Here is a 22,815-nt window from a genome sequence, read left to right as displayed (position 1 = left end):
TCTGCCAAATGACCTCAGAGCTGTAAAGCTGCTGTACACAGATTGAAACCAGCCTCTGGTCCTGAGTGGAGTATAGCTGTAATTACCGCCTCTCGCAAGTGCCAGAGCAGCTGAGAGTGGCTCTGATGTCAGCGCTGAACATTTTTTTGTGTGTGGAGAGCTGCAGCTTGTAATTAAAGTTTCGTTACTTGGCCAGCATTTAGCATTAATGCTTGGCAGCTGCGAGCTTGTAGATGTTCCCTCCCCCCCTCAACCCTTATGGGTGTCAGAGCAATTAATGGGGGGAAGGTGTGCGAGAGGAACGGGAACACGTGGTGGTGCAGATGAGCGAGGTGGGAAGCCGGGCTGCGAGTCTGACTGTGGGATAAAGCTACGTGGACAGATATTACTCCTGGGAGCTGGCTCGTGGTTTGCAGGCCAGGATTTCTCCACTGGTAACACTCAGTTGAGGTCTGTGTGAATGTTGCATCAGTAAACACCGCAGGCCTTGTCCTGAGGCATAAAATGGACAAAATGTGTGGTCAGTCTTGGATTTTGCTCTGAAATAACTTGCAGTTAGCACAGGACACATTCCCTCCGTTTTTGTGGAGCCTGAGGTTGTTGTCACTGACATGGGTTTTATAGTCATGTAATTTTACCGAGCTGAATTAGTCCTGACTTGCAGAGGATTTTTAACTGCAAGTCCTCAGCTGTTTTCAAGGAGTAGCTGAGCTTCCTCATTGAAGATAGCTGCAGGGAAGGAGGAGCACTTTGGTTTTGGTGTTTTTTTTGTTGAGGTGAAATTCCTGGCTTCAAAGAATATACACTTCACTGCCGCATGTCTGAAAGTAATGCCCACAAACAGCCTGTCGGGATGATTCTGAAAAAGCAGCTTCAGTACTTTCCCAACACAAACTCTATGGCTTGTTTTAATTGTATTAGTCATACTTAAATTCTGGTCTACCCTGGAGAATTCATTTCGCTTAGTGTTGTCTTTGTAGGAGAGTCTACAATCTCTGCCACAATATAAACAGTAAGAGGTAGAAAAATTTTATGCTGGGGGGCAGGGGAAGGAGGGAAACATCATGTCATAGTTAACAGATGTCTTCCTGGCTGATACTGCTAAAACAGGAATTCTTGCAGATTCTTAAATCTCTCTAGAATAGGAGCTTTATCTACCAGACAGAGCAGTAATTTCTCTGCTAGAATCTCATGTCAACCAGCGTACATCCAGACCCGTCAGTGCCTCTCTGGCCTCCCTGCATTCTTGCCAGCAGAAACAAACTCCTTCCATGCAGAAGGAGAAAACTCACTCTGCAACAGAACTGAGGCTGACCCTGCAGTCCTGCTTTTGTTGGTAACACAGAAACACAGGAGTGTGTTAGCTGGCTGCTATGCACTGCTGAAACTTGCAGCAAAAGAAGAAAAGGCCAGATCAGTAGCTTCTTGACTTTGAGTGACCCTTCTGTAATAACATCCATGCAATATCCATCTATCCATGCCCAAGGGATAGACTTGGAGATGGTTTGGGTACTTAACAACAATTTCAGTGTATTGGTTTAATTATGTCAAAACAAATTGACGTCTCTACACCATCAGTAAAAAAATGTGTTGCAGATATCTGCAGTGCTCTTGCAGCGGGCTGTCAGCCTGCATTTGCCAGGTACTGCACTAGTGTCGAGCACAGCCAGGCTGCATTATGAAATATTAGTCCTCCAATGTGATTTTAAAATTAGAACTGCTTGCTGCCCTGGCCATGTAGTCTAACAAAAGCCCTGCATGATGATATAGCGCATTCAGTCTCTCGCTCTCCTGTTCTGTCCTTCACGAGGAGCATCAAGGTCAGGAGTACTTTGCTACAGCCAGCGTCCTTCGGTGCTGTCACCCTATTCTTCAGGCTGCTTCCGTAGCTGTAAATCAGGCATCTCCAAACTGCTTTTTTATCAGCTGCTGACCTTGTACCCAAAAGTCTCAGGGAGAAGAGTATTGTAGTGCTGGTATATATTCATATTTAAACCCTGTGGTCTATGCTTTTGATGCTATATTTGGCTGAGACTCCAATAAACTCCAATAAACTGGCGCCCTTCCATGTGCTTTAATTCACAGAGGTAGTTTTGAGATTGTTTTGTGAAATTCAAAATCTTTCAGTTTAAGATCCTTGAAAGTTAATAACTTTGTAACAACAGAAACACTTTCTTTTAGTCTTCCTTTTCCTTTTTTTTTTCTTTTGGGGTTGGTTCTTTTAGATTATAAATAAGGAATTGCTACCATTTTCCATCACCATTTTAAGTCTCTGCTCTATCAGGATTTCCCATATATATGCATCTTGAGCCATAACTATATAAATTAGGTTGCTGACAGTTTATAACTACATAGCTGGTCACCTATAGTATGCATTAAGGTACCCAGGCAGTGCAGTCATTTGAGTATTTTCATTTGTTATGTGGTTGAGAACTTACCACTGACCTACTGAAAGTCTGTTAAAGGCATCAGTCTTCTGTCTGCGTTATGTGAAGTAGGTTTTTCAGGGGTACACAGTAATGACAGCTGAAGACAGCCTATCATGTATCTTTCGTTTTATTCACCTATTCTATTCTGATTTTATCCTCCTTAAGCAGGAGATGCAGGCATCCAAGGCTAGATCATCTTTTACTGGTAGCGTGCCAAAGTAGGATTTATTTTCAACAATATTTCATCTTGCCAGTCTTTCCAACCATTTCAGGCATCCTTCCTCCTCCTGTATTTATGAAACTATATATACAGCTTTCCTATGAGAAAGCAGCTGCTTGAAAACGCTTGTGAATAACACACAAACTAACCTCCAAGTTCAAAACTGCCAGTCATGCAAAAAAATGTGTACAGATTTTGGCCAAAGCATTCATCATGTTCTCCAGGCATCTGTCAGCTACCATATATCAAGGCTTTCATTTGTCTTGTGCAACTTGCATTGCCAAACTAAAATACTCACGCACAGATTTGTATACAGAGGATGTGAACAGAGCTCATGAAAAAGTATTGCTGAATACTGAAGTGAAATGTGTTTTGTGCAAATAAGCTGTGAGAAACAAGACAGATGTTTGTGGATGACAGAAGTTGCAAACATTCGAGATTAGAGTATGAGACAGTTTGGTAGTTCCCAGTGCCTTGCTCACGCGTCTGACAGTTCTGGGAGTGCAGGGTGCCTGCCTGGTAGGGAGTAACATTATGTATAAGAAAGCATGTTTGGATAGAAAAATGCTGTGCTCCTTTTAGGGGGAAATATTTGCAAACCCTTCATAAAATTTGGGGCATCGGTGTTGAACGGTTCTCCTACACAGGCAGTACCAGAATTGTTCCGGACAGACAAAGATCCATGCCATTTACAGTCATGTCTTCTCAACATGGCAGCTTCGTTTGGGACTCGCAGGCAGCTCAAGTGCAATGAAATGGCCTAAAACAGGGAAGCGTGAACACTGAGCAGGGAGCAGGCAGCAAAGGATGAAGTTAGGTCAGAACCCTTCCATGTCATATCCCAGCTGGTCCTTGTGGGTCACTGGGCCACCCCAGAGGTTTCCTCTGCTCCATCCCTCGTGGGCAGGGGCAGCAGTGAGTGGGGGGCTGCTGCTTGGTGCCGAGCCATTTGCAGAGTGCAGGAATTGCCCTGGGCAGGAGCAGGGTCGGGGACCAGGATTTCATGTAGCCTCATGAGTGCTGTGCCCCAGCCCCAGCGTGACAGCAAGAGGGGTGCTCGAGTACCTGGTCAGAAACAGCTAGCAGGGGTGACTCATTTGATCACTCAACAGACACTAATACAGCGCTGCTTTTAAGTTACCTGTCAACAGATACTCTTTTATTTTTGCTGCCTGCCTCTGTGGTGGTCAGGGTTCCACATGCATGCATTTCTATAGGCAGCAGCTGGGCAAACAGGGTCCCGCTGCCCAGACAAAGTCAGGCTTCTGCAGCAGTTGCGGGGGTGGGGGGAAATCAAAGCTGGGGGGTGGGGGTGGGGGGTGTGCGATGGGATGAAGATTCTTGAGAATAAGGGCAGCTAGCTGAGCTCTCCAGCATGGCACTGACAAGATGAGACAGCTGCCTTAGAGCCAGTGTGTTCAAACATGCTGCCGTTACCCTGTTACATGAATCAAAACCAGCACGCACCAGCTTTCATCTGGATTTCATTATTGTGATTTATATCATAGAGACTGTTGTCTCACAGGAAACAGCAGTATTCAGGGTTGGGGAGGAGAATCTTATCAACAGGACAAAACTGATAAATCTCCGCAATTAAAAATAGCCGTACCTCCTTACCATTTTCAGTTTTAAGCCATCTGCTTAGTCTCAAGCCTCTAAGTGCTTCACTTTAAAGAAAATTTTAAAAAAGCGCTTTTCTCCTTCTAAAGGGAATTTAGCTGAATTCTGGCACTTCTCCCACGGGCTGGAGGAGTCCCAGGTAAGACAGACGGTGCCTGCAGAGCAGCTGTGGGGAAAGGTGCGCCCCGGGGGGTGCTGCTGCTGTGCGCCAGAGCCCAGGGCTCCCTCCCCCTCTGCGCAGTCACCCCCAGAGCTGGAGTCACGCTGGCACCTACTTGTTAGACACGAAGATGACTGAAACTTGCTGTCTGGCATAATTTCTGTGCAGCCCTTACAGCTGAGTCTGGAGGATGGTCAAGGTCCTCCCTCAGCTGCAGTGCCCTTTCCGCTGCAGAGGGGTTTCTGTCCTTTGTGTGAGGTTCCTGTGTGATTGCATCCTCCTCTGTGCAAGGGAAGGTGATAACCTGGAGAGAGCCGAAGGCAAGTCTGCCAGAAAAATCCATGATGCTTTGAGGGAGATAATCAAGATAAACCTAAAGAGCTCTGAGGTAATGGAGAGCGAACAACAGGCAGTTAGGTTTGCAGTGAAGCATGAAATAAGGTGTCATGTAGCTTTGCACAGTAACACCGAGCTCACTCTTTCGAGGATTGCCTAAGACATCCAGAAAATGCTGGTAGTAACGGAAATCATCTTAGTAGTGGGTAGCCCTTAGATGCTACTGAGCATCTCTTGACTCTGTAAGAGCAGCATCGACCGATGTTTCTGTACTTTGAGTAGCAGATGGTGCTGGTCTAAATTATGTTATGTGGCTCGTTTCAGTAGTCCTCTTGTAACAGTACTAAGAGGAACCCTCTTAATAACACATGAAACTCCAGCATATCTGTGTGCCAGGTGAGATGAAGCACATGAGAAGCTGTCTGCAACGACGTGCATGGGTGCGTGCTTAGGTCCAGCCAACCTCTCCGAGATTAAAACCAGGCAGACCCACATATCCATTTGAAGCCTTTCGCTCCAACCCCAGGTAGGGCAAGGTTTCTCCTCCCTGGCTTTTCCTCTTTTATTCAGGCATGATAGCACATTGCCTGCATCAGCATCAAGACAGCATATAAATTTTTAACCTCAGTGGCACTGCCGTGTCTGCCTGGACCCAAGTTCGAGCTTATCTGTGCGCATGCAGGGCAGCAGAGGTGGCTGAAGAGGGTTGATGTGGCTTCCTCCTTTTTGGTGGTTTCTGGAAGCTTTTCTTAATAGGACTGAATTTCCTTAATAAATTATCCTTTTTACTGAGCAAAAATTGGACTAGTGCATAACACGTAACTGTGTTGGAGGGGACTCACAAGCGTTTATACACAGGACAGCAGCAGGAGACTTGTGTGTGATGTGCCCAGCAGAATTACCTGCTGGGATGTAGTGGGGAGCAATTTATCTGGACAGATGATGCTTCTCACACTGCAAATCAAATAGCAGTGGCCCACATTATAAAACATGTGTATGACCGTAACAACATCCCATGGCAAGAAGTTGTGTTTTTCCTCTCTGTTACAGTATGTTTACCTCAAATACTGCTGTGCGCTACTCAGGGGAAACACATGCTCTGCTTTCTTTTAAATTACTGTAATTATCCATTATTTCAGTTTCGTGTTCCCTTCATGCTCATTTTGGATCTAGACAAGAACAATGTCAGATAACAAGAGCTGTCAGATTGCTGTCTAGAGCCGTTACACTCTCTTCTCCCCAAGCCGTTCCATATACTATTTTAATTATTAAAAAAACCTGCAAGCATATGCTGTCAGCCTTCTTGGCTGATTCAGATTCCCATGGGGATGTAATACAGCGATAAAGGCATAACACACGACAAGTGTTTTGCGTGCCTTTTTCCACCTCTTGTTGTTCAGCGGTGACAGCCCTTTACTATAATATAGGTTGATCATAAACAGAAACTGGAAGGGAAAAACTACTTTACTGGAAGGAGAATGCACTGCCCTGCAGACTGCTGCTCTCCCACTGCCCATGCTTGAAGCTGGCTGGGAGCTGGGTGCCTGGGGACGAGGTTGTCCCCTAGCTGCATAAGCTGGGGCTCTTCTCTGCTTCTGTCCAAGGGGCAGAACAGCCACAGCCAGGAAGAGAATTGACACATCCCCAAAATGAAGGTTGGTTTGGTCGGCTGATAGATTTCGGCCAGGTGAGTGGTGACAGAGAATTTGGGCAAAATGCTACCAGAACGAAGACTGAGGGAACAAGAGAAGTGCTGTGTATCTGTAGATGTGAGCGCTGGCATTGCAGTACTGGCCAGGAGGACTCTGCTATTTGGGGGAATTATTTAGGTTGTGATGAAAAAGAACAGGACGCTCAACATAAAGGAAATAGACTGTATGCTTGAAACGTTGTCCCAGCTCAGCGTTTTTGTCCACTTACTGCCTAACTTATGACGGCATTACTATCTCGCACTCTGCTGAATGACCTGCCGCATAGGCTATTACCGTTTTATCACAAATGCATGCTATGGCAGTGAAGAATCTGTGCCAGTGGTTCCTTTGAAGAATCATTTGGAGAGAAACTGACAGTATGTCCCAGAACCGAATGGAGATATGCACACAAAATCTGGTCATCGGATCAGTTACTGTGATTTGGTTTTGTTTGGGTTTTTTGTTTAGCAAGATGTCATCCACCTACATGTAGCTTAAATTCACTCTTACGGATACTTGGAAGATCTTGATGAGGTATGTGTTGTTCAAGGCTTGTGCTGTACAGTCATCTCAGATTTCAGGTCACTTGTTCTGACAGAGCAGTCACAAACAAATTGTTGCCTTAATTCAGACTTAATTTTCCCCTCTGCTGAAAGCGCTGGGACTGACTGGCGCTTGTTAGGTACTCCTTGCTTTTGGGAATTGAGTCATCTTGTTGGTTACAAACTAAAAGAGTAACTCTCTCTTGACCATGTGTTACAGACCACAGTCATAGACTACGTGAAGCCATCAGATCTCAAGAAGGACATGAATGAGACTTTTAAGGAGAAGTTCCCTCACATCAAGTTAACCCTTAGTAAAATAAGAAGGTATGTTGCAAAGCTTGGTAAGGCTGCAACATGATGCATCTGTCTCACATTTCAGTGCAGTTGCTGCCATGTATGAGGCGAGACACAGCACTGATTGATCTTCAGGAGCCGTGACCGGTAGAGGTGCAGAATAAATCAAATGATTGCTTTAATTAGTGGGCTGAGTAAACAAGATAGGGGAATGTACAAACACGCATTGGTCAGGTGTCAAATGCAGCATATAATGAGATGAGGATGCAAGGTGGGCATGCACTATACTAAAATACCCGGAAAAATAACACAACAGTCTCTAAACTCATGACACTTAGCTTAGAAGGAGACTGAGGAAAGAGAAATGCTGACTTTTGTGCCTTGTCCAGAGAGCATGGCCAGAAGCAGAAGCAGTGGTCAGCTTCACAGCAAAGCTGTAGTATTTCATCACTGTTTCCAGGCTAGCAGGCTCAACGTACAGCTTCACTGAAATAATGATAATTTCATTTGACCGAAGTGGCCAGGATACTGAGTCATGTTGCTCTGTAACCAGAAAATACTGCAGTACGTGGAAAGCCTGTGAGTCTGGATTTGCCCAACCATAACCAGTAGCAAAGCTCCATATAGAGCACCAGCAATCAAGCTGTTGTTACTAAATAAATTGTGTGGAGCTTAAGACCTCTGATGAAATACTGTTACTAAAAATGTCAGAGCTTTTCAGTTGCTTTTGTAGTTTGACACAACTATGTGTTGGGGGCAGTGAGGGGGAAGAGTGAGGTCAAAATGCACCATGAAATGTGTACCCAAAACAGAGCGTAAAGATACCTGCCCAGTAAATTACGTTTTCCTTTTCTCCTCCACTTGACTAAGCAGGAATCTATGAAAAGATGACACTTGGGATGAAATGAGAAATGTTTTAAGACACAGCTCACAGCATACTTGTCTGGTCTCTTTACTCAGCTTGAAGAGAGAAATGCGCAAGCTTGCTCAAGAAGAATGTGGTTTTGAAGAGCCCACAGTGGCCATGGCCTTTGTCTACTTTGAGAAGCTCGCTCTCAAGGGGAAGCTGAACAAGCAAAATAGAAAGCTTTGTGCTGGAGCCTGTGTTCTTTTAGCAGCCAAAATTGGCAGTGACCTCAGAAAACATGAAGTCAAGCATCTTATAGATGTACGTATCCATAGGTTACCAGTGTTCCTTCTTCGTGAAGTGCCAGTGTGTGCTCTACACAAGCCCGCCTGTCAGTAGTCATGTTTTCCTCTAGGTTTCCAGCTGTACAGCCAGCTAAATACGTTTTTTTTTTCACATTTGTATGGAAGTAGTACTGATCAATGTTACTGCAGAGGCGAGGGAAGCTCTTTTGGTGTGTTTGAAGACCCTGGTGTCATATACTGTGAGGTCTGAGAAGTATCTGACCACCATTCTGTCAGTACAAGTTAAAAGTTAACTCTCAGGAGATTAATTTTGTTTTTAATTATGTTTTCAAGAGTGCCAGTAAGGACTCTCCTTTGAGAGGTAAATGCAGATACTAATTCCAGAGGGACTCTAATAGACTACCAAGTTTGTATTTCTTGCATCAAGTTAAGCTTTTGGGAAAGAAAACTTAAAAGAAGTGTTTGCATTAGAAAACCTCACCCCAGCGTATTTTTTTGTAGAGTACAGTGTTTGGTCTTTCACCTACTTCATGTGAAAGAGTTAACAGGGGGGAGCGTTGTTCCATAATCCTTCACCAGCACTAAGATACCAATCTGATTTAATGCTGCAGAAGTTAGGCAGGTAGCTGAGCACTTGGCTACAACCAGCTCACTCAGTTCAGGAGACGGGAACTTGGTTGGGGGCCAGGACTGGACTCATGCCCTTCTGCCACAGTCACAGAGCTGGGTTGACAGTTTGTTAGAAAGCCCTCTGAACAACCAGAAAAAAAATCAACCCAGTGGGAGCTGGAAGATCTGGCCTCTCTTGCTATCCTGAATCATCATTCCGTCCTTAAGACACATTGAGCTTTTCAGTGGACCCAGTGGTCAGAGAAGTAGCAAGCCAGGGAGATCATAAGAAGAGGTTGTGGGGAGGGGGGCTAAATATCCCTGAACAGCTGCTTGCCTACTTGTAGCATCCGAATCCAGTGAAAACAGCAGAGCAGATGGGAGGTTTAGTATGTTACAGCAGAAAGCCAACTATAAAACCCATTTCATCCCCCTTGAGGAGAGTAGTTTCTGTTACTCACTGTTCTTAGGGTTGTTGAAGATGACATCCTCTGCCTCTGAGGTATTAAGATCAAATGTATCTAATTGCAGCAGAAATAATTTTCCCAATAGGGCGTTGTAACACAGACTGATGCTGAAAGCAAAATCAGTGATTTCAAGCAGTGCAGGGAGTTTGTGGGCAGTTAGGAGGTGCATGCCTTCCATTACACAAGTGATTTCAATGTTTGTGTGAAGCCAGGAGTTCCCTCTTCCTGCAGTGATAATCACTGTGATCATTAGGAGATGTATCTGCTGGAGATGGAATGAGTGAAATGATGAACACGTCAGAAATAGCATGGCTGGCTGAGCTTTGCGTTCACAGTAAGGAGTCAGTACATCCAGTTCATCCCGCTCTCATTTTCTAAACCTAGAGCCATGCAAGGCCAGCAACGCAGAGGTTTAATGACAGCGGCACGCACGATTTGAATAATGTTATCTTTAAGAAAGCACTAGAAAGTCAAATCCTCATTCACAAAGACTTTCTTTCTTTTCTTTCTTTTTCTACTTGTCTGTCATTGCAGAAACTGGAAGAGAAGTTCCGGCTGAACAGGCGAGAGCTGATCGCCTTCGAGTTCCCGGTGCTGGTGGCCTTGGAATTTGCTCTCCACCTTCCTGAGCATGAAGTGATGCCACACTACAGACGCTTGGTGCAGAACTCCTAGCACTGGCTGCCCTGCGGGGAAGGGGCTCCCGACTGTTCCCGCTTGGCTCTCCTGAGCCACAGTTACTACTGGAAATGCAACATCAGACTCCTAACGCTTCACTCTCTCTCCTCAAAACAGTTTTTCTGGCAACATATAGCAAACACTGCATCAATGTAAGACTCTCAGCTTGGACAAATTCACGTATCGTTACTTTCTCAAAGCAGGTGAAGACTGAGCTGTTGGTAAATGGTTAATGTGCTGAAACTGGGTGGCGACTGGGCCTACCTGTGGGGACTGCAGCTATAAAAGGTGGCAAAAATTGGAAGGGCAGCCTCCATGACCACCCCTCTCTCCATCACACAAACCCTGGAAGCCCACGTGAGTGCATTCTCATAGTGCTTTTTCTACAGACCTGCTGCAACTTCCAAGAGGACTTCTTAAAGTGAAAAAGCTTTTAAAGAGGATATCTTCACTGTGTCAAAAAGAATGTGCCAATCTATTTTTGTATCAGCAATTGAAAGTGCACTTTTTCCTGTGGGGTGTTTGTGTGTGTATCCGTGTGTGTGTGTGTGTGCGCAACACTGAACTGATCTCAGTCCAGGTGGTTGGCTTAGCTGTTTCCAAGTGCATCAGTTACCGATGGTGAAGATCAAGGTGACCTTACGTGTTTACTTCTTGAAAAATGTAACTACTGGAAAAGTGTTAAATGGGATCATTTTTGGACACTTGGTTTTTTTATTCTCTGGTCTTTCCAGCATTGTACCTTTGAAAGGATTACACCACTGCTACTATGAGAGAAGGATCAGCAACTGACTTTAAGTTTTCAGTCACGTTTGTGATAAAGATGAAAGCATTAGTATAAGATTTCCATGTCATGTTTTTTAAAAATATTTTGTGTTAAGCCACATGCGTATTTTTAACCTTCGCACTTTTCCCACTGTGGAGATGGTTAGACTTGCACTCTGTAGTGTTGTATTTCTGTGCTCTATGTTAGAGTGCGTAATAAGCACATTTATTGTGCTCTATCTTAAAACAGTGTTTTATTAAAAAAAAAAAAAAAGAGTAGGGCTCAGCAGTATAACAGGTGTCTTAAGGCTCCAACAGCAGGGGCATCAGCTATTAAACTTTTGGTTTTTAACAGAATTGACTGTGCAAAACCTAAAATCAGTGCCCATTGAAGTTAGAGGTCCAGTTCCTTTAGACTTTTCAGTACTGGAGTTTTACAGTAAAACTTCTTGCAGCTTCCCTGCTTCTGACTGGACACCCAGAAAGCTGGAGAGTTTCATCCAAGCTCCCCAGTGCTACATACACACTAAGCTAGCGCCATGCTTACGGACATTGTTCAATTGCTGTTATCCTGTGGGATTACACCCCTGTCCAATCTTCTCCCACGCTGGTTCACTTAACAAGCCTTGCCCTTGACATGCCCCACATGGATCTGGTAAAGTCAAATATACTTACGTTTATGGTAATTATATAAAATAAATAATAAACTCAGCCGTGAGACTTTAGCTGAAGCCTTACCTTTCTTAAGTTTGGGAGTGCTTGCTCAGAGTATGGAAAGGGCTTGTGAGCAGATTGTAGAGAAGTGGGACATACCAGAGGATATAAACACACTAATGCTTACTTTCTTTCGCTCTTACTTTAAACAGTTTTATTATTTCCTTCAGTTAGGCCAGGAAACATCCAGTTTCTTTACCAGCTTTGACTCCTTTAAATTCTAGTATGAAAAACACCTGTGTATGATTGCTCTACAGGATCTGGAAAGGTTACTCATGTCAGGACAAATGGGAATTCGTTTGATGCTATTGCTCTCCCTCCATTTTAAGGGGGAGAGTGACTATGGTAGCTTACAGTTACTATTAATACTTATCTAATTACTGCTATAGATACATTCCAACAGGAATAGGGAGGAGGGGGTAAAGAGAAAAGCCTGCACTTAACCTCCCCAGTGCAACACCCCAGGCCGCTGCATCCCACACGTCCTTCAGCCAATTGTGGAGCTAGGGGAGGGGAGCCCTTGCCGGCAGCCTGCTCCCTCCTCCTCCTCCTCTTCGCGGCCCCCATGCAGCCCAGGGACAGAGGAGCCACGAGCCTGGAGCATGCCTGATGCCTGCGGCTGCCCTGCCAGTTTATTCAGTCCCAAAAGGCAGTGTAGTTGACCTACAAGCCAAAACGGTCTGCGGGTTTGCTAGGAGGGCTTCCATCCTTGGCTGCATCCCTTTCCACTGAAGTCGTGTATATACGTTCAAGATTTGCTTCTGATTGCAGAGATCTGTTTCTAATAGTGACCACTCAAGGCTAAGCAGAAGCTTTACTTTTCTATAAAGGCTTCTACCTTTTGCTTTTGAGTCTTGATTTTTTTTTAATGTTGCTTTATAGTATTGCAGGGAGAAAGCAAATTGTGATTGCAAGATGCAGACTAAAGAATGACAGTCTTACAGTAGTCTTTAGAGACGCTATTGAATCATGCTGTCACATCTTTTGTCTTCTGTGCTGCTACCCAACCCTGATCTACAGTTTACACAGATTTCTGGGATGAAATCTGATTGCTGGAGACTTTCTGCTTTTTTTTATTGTTCCTGTTGTTTTGGGGGCGGGAAAGGGTTTCAAAGTGATGTTCAGTTACAGTTTGAATGTGGAATAAACACTTAAGATGTTGATTATGTTGCACTGTTCACTTAGGAACGTATATAAAGCCATATGATGCTAGGTCTCAGAGCACAAAGCTTGGTCAGTACAATTATGGTTAGGACAACGGGCAGGATTTGCCCCCCTTTTCTCCCCAACCCTGGGAATTCAGGCTGAAGTGGTAGAGGAAATCTGTACCAAACAAAAACCACGTTGATTGTTTTTCCTTTGTCTTACATGGTAATGAGTGTTGATTTACAAATGATTTTAGGTTCAACTTCTAATAGTTTGGAAAAATAATCCATTCCATATCATTTGTTCTGTTTTGAAATTATATACTGTACACTCTACCATGCAGAGTTTATTCCTTTTCTAAAAAAATAAATAAAAGTTTAAAAAAAAGCTTGGAAAACCCAGACTCTTTTCCACCAGTGACAGTATGTAAAATGATTCAGTTCGCTCATCTGTATGTGCCTAATGGCTTTGGTTTTGTCTTCCTCTGGGACATAAAGCTGCTTATTAAGAAGCCAGTGGTGGGGTTGCCCAAGGGCCCTCGCCATCTCCTGGCATTCATCTCCCTGCGGAGCCCTCGCTATCAGGATGTTTCCTCCAGCCAAGATCTTGGAACTTCTTCCCAGACCATTCTTTTGGGTTGAGGTTTTTTTAAGCCGTTTTTTGTAGCACCAGCTCCTCCTCCTGGAGCTGCCAGGCCCTGGTTCTCCCAGTCCAAACCATCAGTGTGCAGAAGGACAAGGCACAAGCAGGCTCCTCAGCATTGCTCGTGTCTCACAACCCCTTATTCACTGGAGATTTGGGATATGTCATTTTGCTTTAGTCTAGGTGGTAGTAAAATTTACAACTGGCTGCTGTACCAGTTGTAGTTCACAAGCAGCTGCTTCTGCTTGGGAGGTTGAAAGTTCAGTTTTAGACATTTATGTGCCCACACACCCAATTATCCACCACTTGTTGGCATTCAAGCCGTTTTTTTCCACCTAGGACAGCCATTTATTGTGCATTTTCATTCCACATTAATGAAGATACGCAAAAGGTTTGGCTTCCTACCTCCACTCATCACTGTCTGGGTTCTCCAGAGACCCTCAGCTGTAAATCATATTTGGGGCAATATGAACATTAGCTGGATTTACACAGAGCCCAGAACATACAAATATACAGAAAAAAGCTTTTGGAATCATTTTCCAAAACTACTCACTTAACAGGCAATGGCTTCTTTGGGTTAGTCTATAACATCTTTAAATGATACGACTTCAGCTAACTGCTCCAGCCTCCTAAAATAGGAGCCCACAGCATGTGTCTTCCCTGGAAGCAGTGAGTAGTTTGTTAGGAGATAGTAACACTCTCCCACAATGTTAAAGGAGTTTGGCACGAGGCCCTACATTAAACATTGGAGGGGAAAAAAAAAAAGAAAAAAGGAAAGGTAAAAAGTAGTTTAGCGAGGTGAGACACTGAGCAATCACAGCAGCAATGCCAACATCACTGGCTGAGACTGAAATCTGTCCCGAGTTACACCTTTGGGGAGGGAGGGAGGGAGGGAGGGAGGCAGATTTGAACTTAATTTGTTCATCGTCCATTGTAAACCTTGTAGTGAAGAGGAGAAAAAAAAGAAGAGGAAAAAGAAGCTTCAGGAGCATCCCTTCAAAGTTGCACACAAGCGTAAAGGCCTTTCTGAGATCCCAAACCTGGCTTTTTCCCACCAGCCCCACCGATCCCACACAGCCAGAGCTCCCTGCCTCAGCCCCAGCCTGCTGTCGGGATCCGCGCCGGGGAGAGCTGTCGCTGTAAGAAGAGACCTTGCCCAGCCCAGACCCCAGCAAATGCCAGGACCAACAGCGAGAGAAGCGACACATATTAGTCTGCTGCTGGGAAAGAGCAGGAGCTCTGAGCCTTGAAATGGCCGGTAGACCTTCAAAGCAAGGTGGAGGGGGGGGGGGGGGGGGGGCGGGGCAAGCAGTGGCAAACACTTCCCCTAGCGAGAGCTAAATATTGGCTATTATCATGAATTAATTTGCCTTTTCTACATGTTCCTCTAACCTGTCATACACCCCTTTCCATAGTCCCGTCATCTTAACCCAGCTGGGACCCTTGCCTCTGCTACATTGATATGCAGATGCTCCAGGACTTAATTTCTCAAACCAGAAGAAGCCTTCTACTTGGCAGTCAAATTTCATTGGCAACTGATTTACAACTTTTTAAGCTCATGTCAGTATTTCATCTAATGTGAAACTGAAATCTTTCCTCTATGGAGATTTTGTGATGGGGATGTTCTCAGCAGCAGCTACTAGTCTTAACAAAGTTCTGGCATGTAGTTTGACGACATACTAAAAGAAGAAAAGAGAGGCAAGAAGCTCCAAGGGCTCCCAAGCACAGTGAAGTGTTGCTTTGGCTAATGTCAGTGGGTATGTCCACCGAGGAAGAAGCGGTGCAAGCCAGGTTTTCAGAACCACTGACATGAGACCGGAACTTCCCTCATTTTCAGTTCAGCAGCAGGCATAAGCCAGCCTTTATACGCCTCCCTCTTTCCTGCCAAGCACATACAGACACCAAGGGCAAGTTACCTTCTTCCTCGCTGCTTCTTCTACCAGCAGCTGGAGGGTTGTTACTTTCAGAGCTGACTGGGAGAGCAAGAGCATGAAGAGGCAGAAGGGCTCATTTACAAACCAGTATTAACCGCCCTGTGTTCACAAACACAGCCTGGGTTACCAGGAATGGATTCTGTTCATTGATTTAGGAGAGGGAATATTGGGATTTTGGCTTTGTTTTTAGTCTGTGCTTTAGACAAGCTTTCCTTCAGGCTGAAGCCTTGCAGCAAGGAAAGATTTGGAAACATCTGGACTACTGCAAGCCACCTGTTTCTCCTCTGTTACCACACCAATTATTTGTGTTGCCCACACGGCTGCACTGCGCTGAGTTTTTACAAAGGGCAAAGGCATTATATCACAGCATGAGAACAGCAGGCGCAGCATCAGCTTTTAGTCCCTCACACCAGAAGTCGAACGGGTCTGGTCCCTAAATCTCTGCCCACCTGTTTGTGTATTAGGAACCCCTGGGAGTGCACAGGTCTCAGCTCTTTCCCCTTCTCTCACACTTAGCCAATCGTCACATACACACAAATTAAAATAAAAGGCAGATAAGATGGCAAATCTCAACATATTTATAGATTGCTAAAGAAAAAGCAAGCTTACCAAGTGGTAAGCACAAGAGATGCATTGCAAGCTGGTCTGCTTCCCCCTCGCAAGGAGCACACAGGGCAGCCCTGGCTGGTAAAGCAGCACACTCGTGATGTCCTCCCGACCCCTCCACACCTCAGCAGGGCCTTGGCTAAACTGCCATTACAGATGGGGAGGAAAGATAATGCACCAGGAATAGATTCAGAAGAACGCAGAGCTGAACAGTCGGGCAGGCTGTGTGAGAGAGAGAGGAACAGTTCATGAAATTATAAATCTGCAGAAAACAATGGGAGCGTGTGGTTTCTGGCAGTATTTTCTGCTGGCAACCAAAGAAGCCTGGTTGTATTTTTTTGTTGTTGTTAAAAAAGATAAAAACCTAATGTAGAAACATAGTAGCTGTAAAGTGTTAAAAAGATGGATAAAGAGCTTTTATTTCTAAACTGCTCTCAACCCACTCAGAGCAAAGATGAATTGTCACCATCTGAGCTGGATTAACAGTCTAGACGGTGCCCCAGTCCCTCCCACTTGCTGGCAGCTGGATGTCCCAGCAGCACAGCACACGTGAACACCCCTAAGTGGAGGTCTGAACCCCAGACACCTTCCTCACACCACCCCACATCCGTGGGTGAGATCACAGCCAGCAAGGCAACTGACTCCTGTCGATTAAACTGCCATGTGCAGCCCCTTTTAATCAGGAAAGCTCTGTCTTCAGTGCAGGGCAGGAGTGCGCAGTGGGCCTGGTTCCCACCTGCATACATTGGCTGCTTTTTGGTTGCACGTTGGTGTCAGACCTGGCTGTGCACCCACTCACCACCCATTCGGCTTTCCTTTACGGGGAAACCCACAGTGCTGGCCAGAAGGGAAGCAAGGGGCCATCACCACGGTTGTCCACATGAGCATCCCTAGAGGAAAAGGGATGTTAATCACATGCCCACCTAAAGAAAGGAAAATTGAAGCAATGATTACCCGCTCATCATCATCATCTTCATCATCTTCATCATCATCTCTTCTTAAGAAAAGGACCTCTCCTCTCCCACACTAGCTGTGAGAGGACTAAAAGTGTGCTGAACAGCGTGCTTGAAATGCAGTTATCAGCAATCTTCCTTCTGCCTTCAAGGCCAAAAGTGAGCTGTTCAGAGAGGGCTAGGTCTGTGCTCCGACCTCCTGTGATGCAACCCACAAGCTACCTGCACTGTAGCTCCTCATGGAGCACAAGCATTTTAACAAAACATCTCAGTATGATTTAGACATTTCACATGGACAAAGCCCAACACACTTCCAAACATCAGCAGGTTGTTCCAATTTCAGTCATTTCTAGTTGTGAGCGTTTTCTCTAGCCAAAGCTAGACCAACTCAAGCTTATAAGCAATCACAGGGCATTTACATGCACACCTTTCAAAAGCCCGGTGTGCTTTTTGAAGCTCAATATTTAATGCCTGCTCCTGGAGTGACATCCTCCCAGCTATCTTGAAACATCCTCCAATGAGCAGCAGAGACTGGACACCAATCAACAGCTGGGATATTTCCATGGGCAAAGTTTACAATGCACACAAAGCCAACACCAGAACTTCAAAGTGCTCATCTCCCACGACAACCTGAGAAGCTGATTAACGTTTTCTGAATCCAAGACCCTGCAAACTGTCATCTGCCTTCCAGGGCGACCTGTGTATCATCTTGTTTCTGTACAGGTTGGAGTTGAATTAAGACAACAATCTACATAGAAGAAAAAAAATGACCTTTCTTTGTCCAGAACCCAATCTTTTATTTCCTCTAATCTGAGAAAGAAATACCATGCCAAGTTAGACCTCTACCAGTCAGTGGAGCATACGAGGTAACTACATTCAGATGTACTCTCTAAGGAACATTCAGATATCACAGTTTAAATTACAGATCATGTAGATGGGTTAAGAACTATGAGATCTTGTTTCTTCTTTTATTCCGTGTTAGGTGCTTCTCACTTGGCTGCTGCTGTTTAGCTGTCTGTTTCTTTTTCTTTATTATTTTTTGGTTCACCTTTTATTATTTTAATAAATGCAAAGATAAGCAGAAAGAAGCTGGTGCAGTGCTGGGAGTTGGGTCTGGCTAACTCTTTCACACGGTGCATCCGGAGCTGCAGACTCCAATCTTCATCTGATTTATTTTAAAAGCCTGCTGTGTCCATTAATGGAAAATTGGACTCTGTTCAGGCTGTGATGGTGTCCATGGACAGGAAAATGGAAAGTTTCAGATTAAAGCTGCAGGAGGCCAGGAAGAAAAATATCTGGTGAATGTAATTGATGGTGGCAGCACAATTATTATGCACAAATATTAAAGAAATGGCAGTCTGTGACCCAAAGCAGAGCCTTAGTTAGAAAGATAAAGGAGGGTAGCATGAAAGTCTGCAAGGAAGGCCATGGGCTGAGAAATAGAAATATTCCTCACCAGCAGGAAGCCCAGACACTTTGCAAAATCGATCTTTTGAATGTATATGGTACGATATCTATCACTGTGATGTTAAATTTGCTAATCATCCAAGTTATTCTTTCCTTAATTTCTTAAAGATCTGAGACATAGCTGATGACATTTGAACTTCCCCAGTTCACTTTTGTACTCATCACTAGGGTTGAAGAAGTGGTAGGAATCTCAGGGACATCGATCTGTAGTTCATTAAAATAAGCAGCTGAGTAGAGGGAAGAAGTCATGGTAGCAGCCTTTACTGGAGACCTTATCAGACATTGGAGCAGCCCATCAAGGTGTGTGGAAACCCATCTACACCTGGGTTGCTGCTGTCCACGGAGCAGAAGCGTGCAACTGAGCTTAGATCCTAGCAATGGGGTTCTTAAGGGGAAAAATAATAAAAAGCTGGAAAAACAAGCAAAATTGCTGCTCTCAAACCTACTGATTGATTTAATAACAATATTGTCCTCATATGATTTGTTTTGCACTTAGCAGTGTAGCAATAAAGTAAAACAAATATTTATTTTTAGCGTAACTGTAACTATGGTTATTTATATAAGACTACTATAGAATATAGGAGGAGATGAAACCAGTATGATGAGATGGAAGCATAATGGATTCTACACCAAAAAAACCCCACCCCCAAAACTTCAAAACCTTAAAGAGTGCTTCGGCTGAAATCTCATGCCATGGCCTTGCTTTATTGTTTGCTTTTAAACCATTACATGAAGAATAATGATAGAATTCTATAGCAGGAATGTATTTTTGGAGTGGTTCCTATAAGTCCAGATAGACATATCTCCAGCCCATGAAAGAATTTGTCATGAAGTGAGTTCATAAAGTCTCTCAGTGAGACCAGCATGAAAGACATTGGCTCTTCCAGAGTATGTTCTCTTCCCTCCTTTCCCTAAAAAACATGAACGCTTGCAAAACCCTTCCAGTCTTTACCTTTGGATGAAGTAATTGAGTGGACTGGGAGCTGGTGCAATATAATATTCCATTATTTCCCTCTTCCCAGCTGAATTCACAGCCTAAGACCTTCCCATCAGCACAACCATCTATCTAAGGGAGCTGCATCTAGCCTGAAGCCCGTACAAAGTGAACAGAGTATCACGATTGATTGAAAAGAAGTTTTAATTCGCATCAGTGTTAAAGAAGATGTGGTTTATTAACTCACAGTGCAGAACACGGTAGCACACCCAAGTTTCCCCTGGTCTAAAAACCTGTGCCCATTTTCCCACGACCTGCTGAAGCCCCACATGCTGGCACTGAGAGGTTACACAATCATCTCAGCTGTCTCCCACTGCATTTGTGCCTTTAAAACTGACTTTCCATGGTTTCAAAGAGGAGTTTGAACCAGAATGGTGCCCTCATGTCACATCTTCAGAAACAAGAAGAGTGAAAAACATGAGAGAGATTTTGAAGGGAAAGGGGAAGTTAGTTTCTAGCTCTTACACCAATTTCTGTAGCAGGAGGTTAAGGGTTCATCTGTCAAAATTTTCAGTGCCGCTGCCTTTGCACTTCAGCAGTTGCTCTGGTGAACTACACTGCTTTTCTCCAAAGATTTCTGAATCACAGAGGGTTTGTTTTATGGGTTTGTTTGTTTGTTTGTTTTAACCCAAAAGAAAACAATACAGTTGAGTTTTTTCCATCTGAGAGGCTGCGGTAAGCAACTTACCCATACAACACGGCTATTCACAACACAAGCCATTCAATTCTTTGCTCAGCAATTTCAATATTCCACTTTGAATACAGCTGAGCCACACGAAATTCTGTTGTGTAAGGCTCTCCTTGAAAGTAGAGATTTATTTTCTTTGGTTACAGCTCATCAAGTCTTGAGGCTACAACCATCTGTGTTAATCTCTGCACAGTCTGTTCTTATTCATCATCAATAATAAGCCCAAGGAGCACCCATGCTGAAGACAGTATGAACAGACAAGTATAATAAAGAAATAAAAGCTGCCTTGCTGAAATTTTTAGCTTCTGTGTCTATCCTACATCCTAATTCTTTGCATATAACTGGAGACGTTAAATGAGAGAAAACAATTAACTCTGTCCTGAAGGAGCATAATGTTTGAAAGAAAGTTCAACTCCATTTTCCGAGCAGCCATCACTGGAGTGATTTGCAGATTTCAGTCTTTGGCAGTGGGACAGCCAGAAGCAGGATGGCAAAGAGAAGAAGCTGAATGCTGTTTTCTTCTGCCTGCTAAAATTTATTGTGTCTCTTACGCTACAGCTATTGGGGTGTTCTCCCCTATGCTGAAGTTTGCTACACAAGTACACCGGGTCATTCAACTGCTCGCAAGAAAGATCCAGGGCAATGCCTGCATACAACTTTACCTCTAGCTTGATCTCCAGTAACACTGAAAAGGGGTTGGCACGTCTGTCAGTCAGCTTAAATGAAGAAACTCACTGGCCTGGTCACGCTAAGCACCCCGGGCAACATGGTGATAACCTTTTTGCTGGCACTGGACTGCCCGCAGGGCTGTAGACTTACGGGGATGGAGGGTCTAAATTAAAATGTCTTCTAATTGCTCTAGCCTGAGTGAACTTCATTTGCTAACTCGTGAACTTGTGGAGGTAACTGGCATGTAGGCACAGGGACCCCTCCACTGAGAAGGCAAAAAATAGGCTGATTCCTAAGCATCAGAAAGGGAGAGATGACTCCTTGAAAGAAGTTTTCCATGCCTTGTTTGAAGCCAAAGCTCATTCCTTGGTGTCCCAGAAGGTGCATGATGGAGAATGAGCAAAAATCCCGTCTGGTTCCCAGCTCCATCCAGGGCTAGAGGGGACAATTAGCAAGGCTGGCTTAGTCTCCACAGCTTTCAAAGGAAGGTCTGAGAAATATTTGCCTTGCGGTGTTTCCCACCCCAGTCAACAAATATTTTCCGTTTTTGTGATGTGACTGCTAATTACAGCAGCTTAGTTCTTACAGTGGGCATTCACAGATCTCCAGAAGATTTCTGCTCACCAACAACTTCATGCTTGAACCATAGTCCTTTTAGCAGAAACTTTAACCCTCTTGTTAGTTTATCTGGTCTTAGTGATACTCCTTCTGCACTTAGGTATGGCAAATGGTGTTCCCAGCTCTCCACCTTTCCTTTCCATCTCTGTTGCTTAATGACTTAAGGAGCATAATTCCAAACACATTTCTCAATGTGAATATCCATTTCCTCCAAACAACATCAAGCCTTCTCCTTATCAGTTTCGAAGAGGTTGTGCTGGAGGCTTGTTTTGTTCAGCCAGCTTGCCTCAGGCAGGCACTGTTCCTACACAGTATCACAAGGCACGGGATGCCTGCAACTCCAGCATAAACAAACTTGTTGGTGCACCAGCTTTCCTCATTGGCAAGGGGTGCAGAAATCAGAAGTTTAAGTGTAAACACGGATCAAAGTCCTGCAGGAAAATGGGCCTTACACCTGCTTCCCAAGAGGTATTGACCCTCAATTACTTGAACCAACATTAAGTCTTAGGGTAGAGCAACCACCTCGTCACCAGCCTCATCTGTAAAATGCAAGTTTGCCTCCCTCGCGAAATGACATTTGTGGGGAGTCAGGAAAGATACGGGACTGCTAATGGCAAACAGCATGAAGAAAAGTTTGAGCACTCTCAGTTCCTGATGTTACACAGCATCTCCTAACAGTCACGTCTGTGAATGCAGTCATGGGATTTCATCCATTGCCGGGCAGGAGTGTTCAGAGAGGCTTGTGCCCATTTTGCTATATTCTTCTATATACAAGCTTCTCTATACAGGCAACAAGCTGGCAAAACTGAACAAGTTCTGAGCTATATGTTTTTAAACCTTAAAGACAGAGCATAAGAAAAAATATACTAAGTATGCTTTCAGTGTGGTTTTCAAAGAGATTTTGTGTATCATCAAATCAAGAACTTAACATGCCAGCTGGCTACCCCCACCTATTCTGCAAGCCAAGATATTCATTAAAAGGTAGAAGAGCACTGTGTGACTGCTTCCCATCCCAGACAGTAAGGAGGAGGTACACTCCCCACCTCAGTGATCAAGAAGAGACAGCACAACCTTTTCACCAGCGTTCTTCCAAAACATAGTCAATTTTTTAGCAGAAATCAAGGCTTACACAATGCCACTTGCAAAGCATAGTTAAAAACGGGTTAAGCTTCTCAAACTGGGCAATTAATGTGGAAATGGTTACACAGTCTTCTTCATGGGCTCCTCTAATTCTTTTTGGGACTAAACAGACATGTATTTGTAATATAGCTTAATAAAAAGAACCTATGAATAAGCAACACATTTTTCAGCAGCAACTCTCTCCCCATTTTATTATCTTCTGGTACAAAAGTATTTTGGCTTCAATTTTTTTCAGTCCTGTCCCCAGTCTCCTTCCCCATACGCAGGCCTTCTTTTCA

At 44.3% G+C, this 22,815-nt stretch overlaps 1 protein-coding gene and 1 long non-coding RNA gene across 3 annotated transcripts in view; one reads left to right on the top strand and one right to left on the bottom strand.

Moving 5' to 3' along the window:
* The window catches only part of CABLES1 (Cdk5 and Abl enzyme substrate 1), a 72,707-nt gene extending 61,467 nt beyond the window's left edge, over window positions 1-11,240 (top strand). For both annotated transcript variants that reach the window (XM_037379410.1, XM_037379409.1), the window contains 3 exons: window positions 7,219-7,325; window positions 8,256-8,463; window positions 10,058-11,240. In XM_037379410.1, coding sequence (XP_037235307.1) covers window positions 7,219-7,325; window positions 8,256-8,463; window positions 10,058-10,198 — 456 coding nt within the window. In that variant the 3' untranslated portion in view covers window positions 10,199-11,240. The remainder of the gene's footprint in view (window positions 1-7,218; window positions 7,326-8,255; window positions 8,464-10,057) is intronic.
* LOC119144285 lies at window positions 772-19,631 on the bottom strand. Its single transcript, XR_005103040.1, has 4 exons — window positions 19,620-19,631; window positions 18,579-18,585; window positions 16,647-16,652; window positions 772-2,044 (listed from the first exon to the last, which is right to left on the bottom strand). It is a non-coding gene; the product is annotated as an uncharacterized LOC119144285 (long non-coding RNA).
* Between the last annotated feature and the right edge of the window lie 3,184 nt (window positions 19,632-22,815).

This window comes from Falco rusticolus, chromosome 3 (genome assembly GCF_015220075.1).
Source record: "Falco rusticolus isolate bFalRus1 chromosome 3, bFalRus1.pri, whole genome shotgun sequence".
NCBI lineage: Eukaryota > Metazoa > Chordata > Aves > Falconiformes > Falconidae > Falco > Falco rusticolus.
This window is presented reverse-complemented; position numbering and strand designations above follow the sequence as displayed.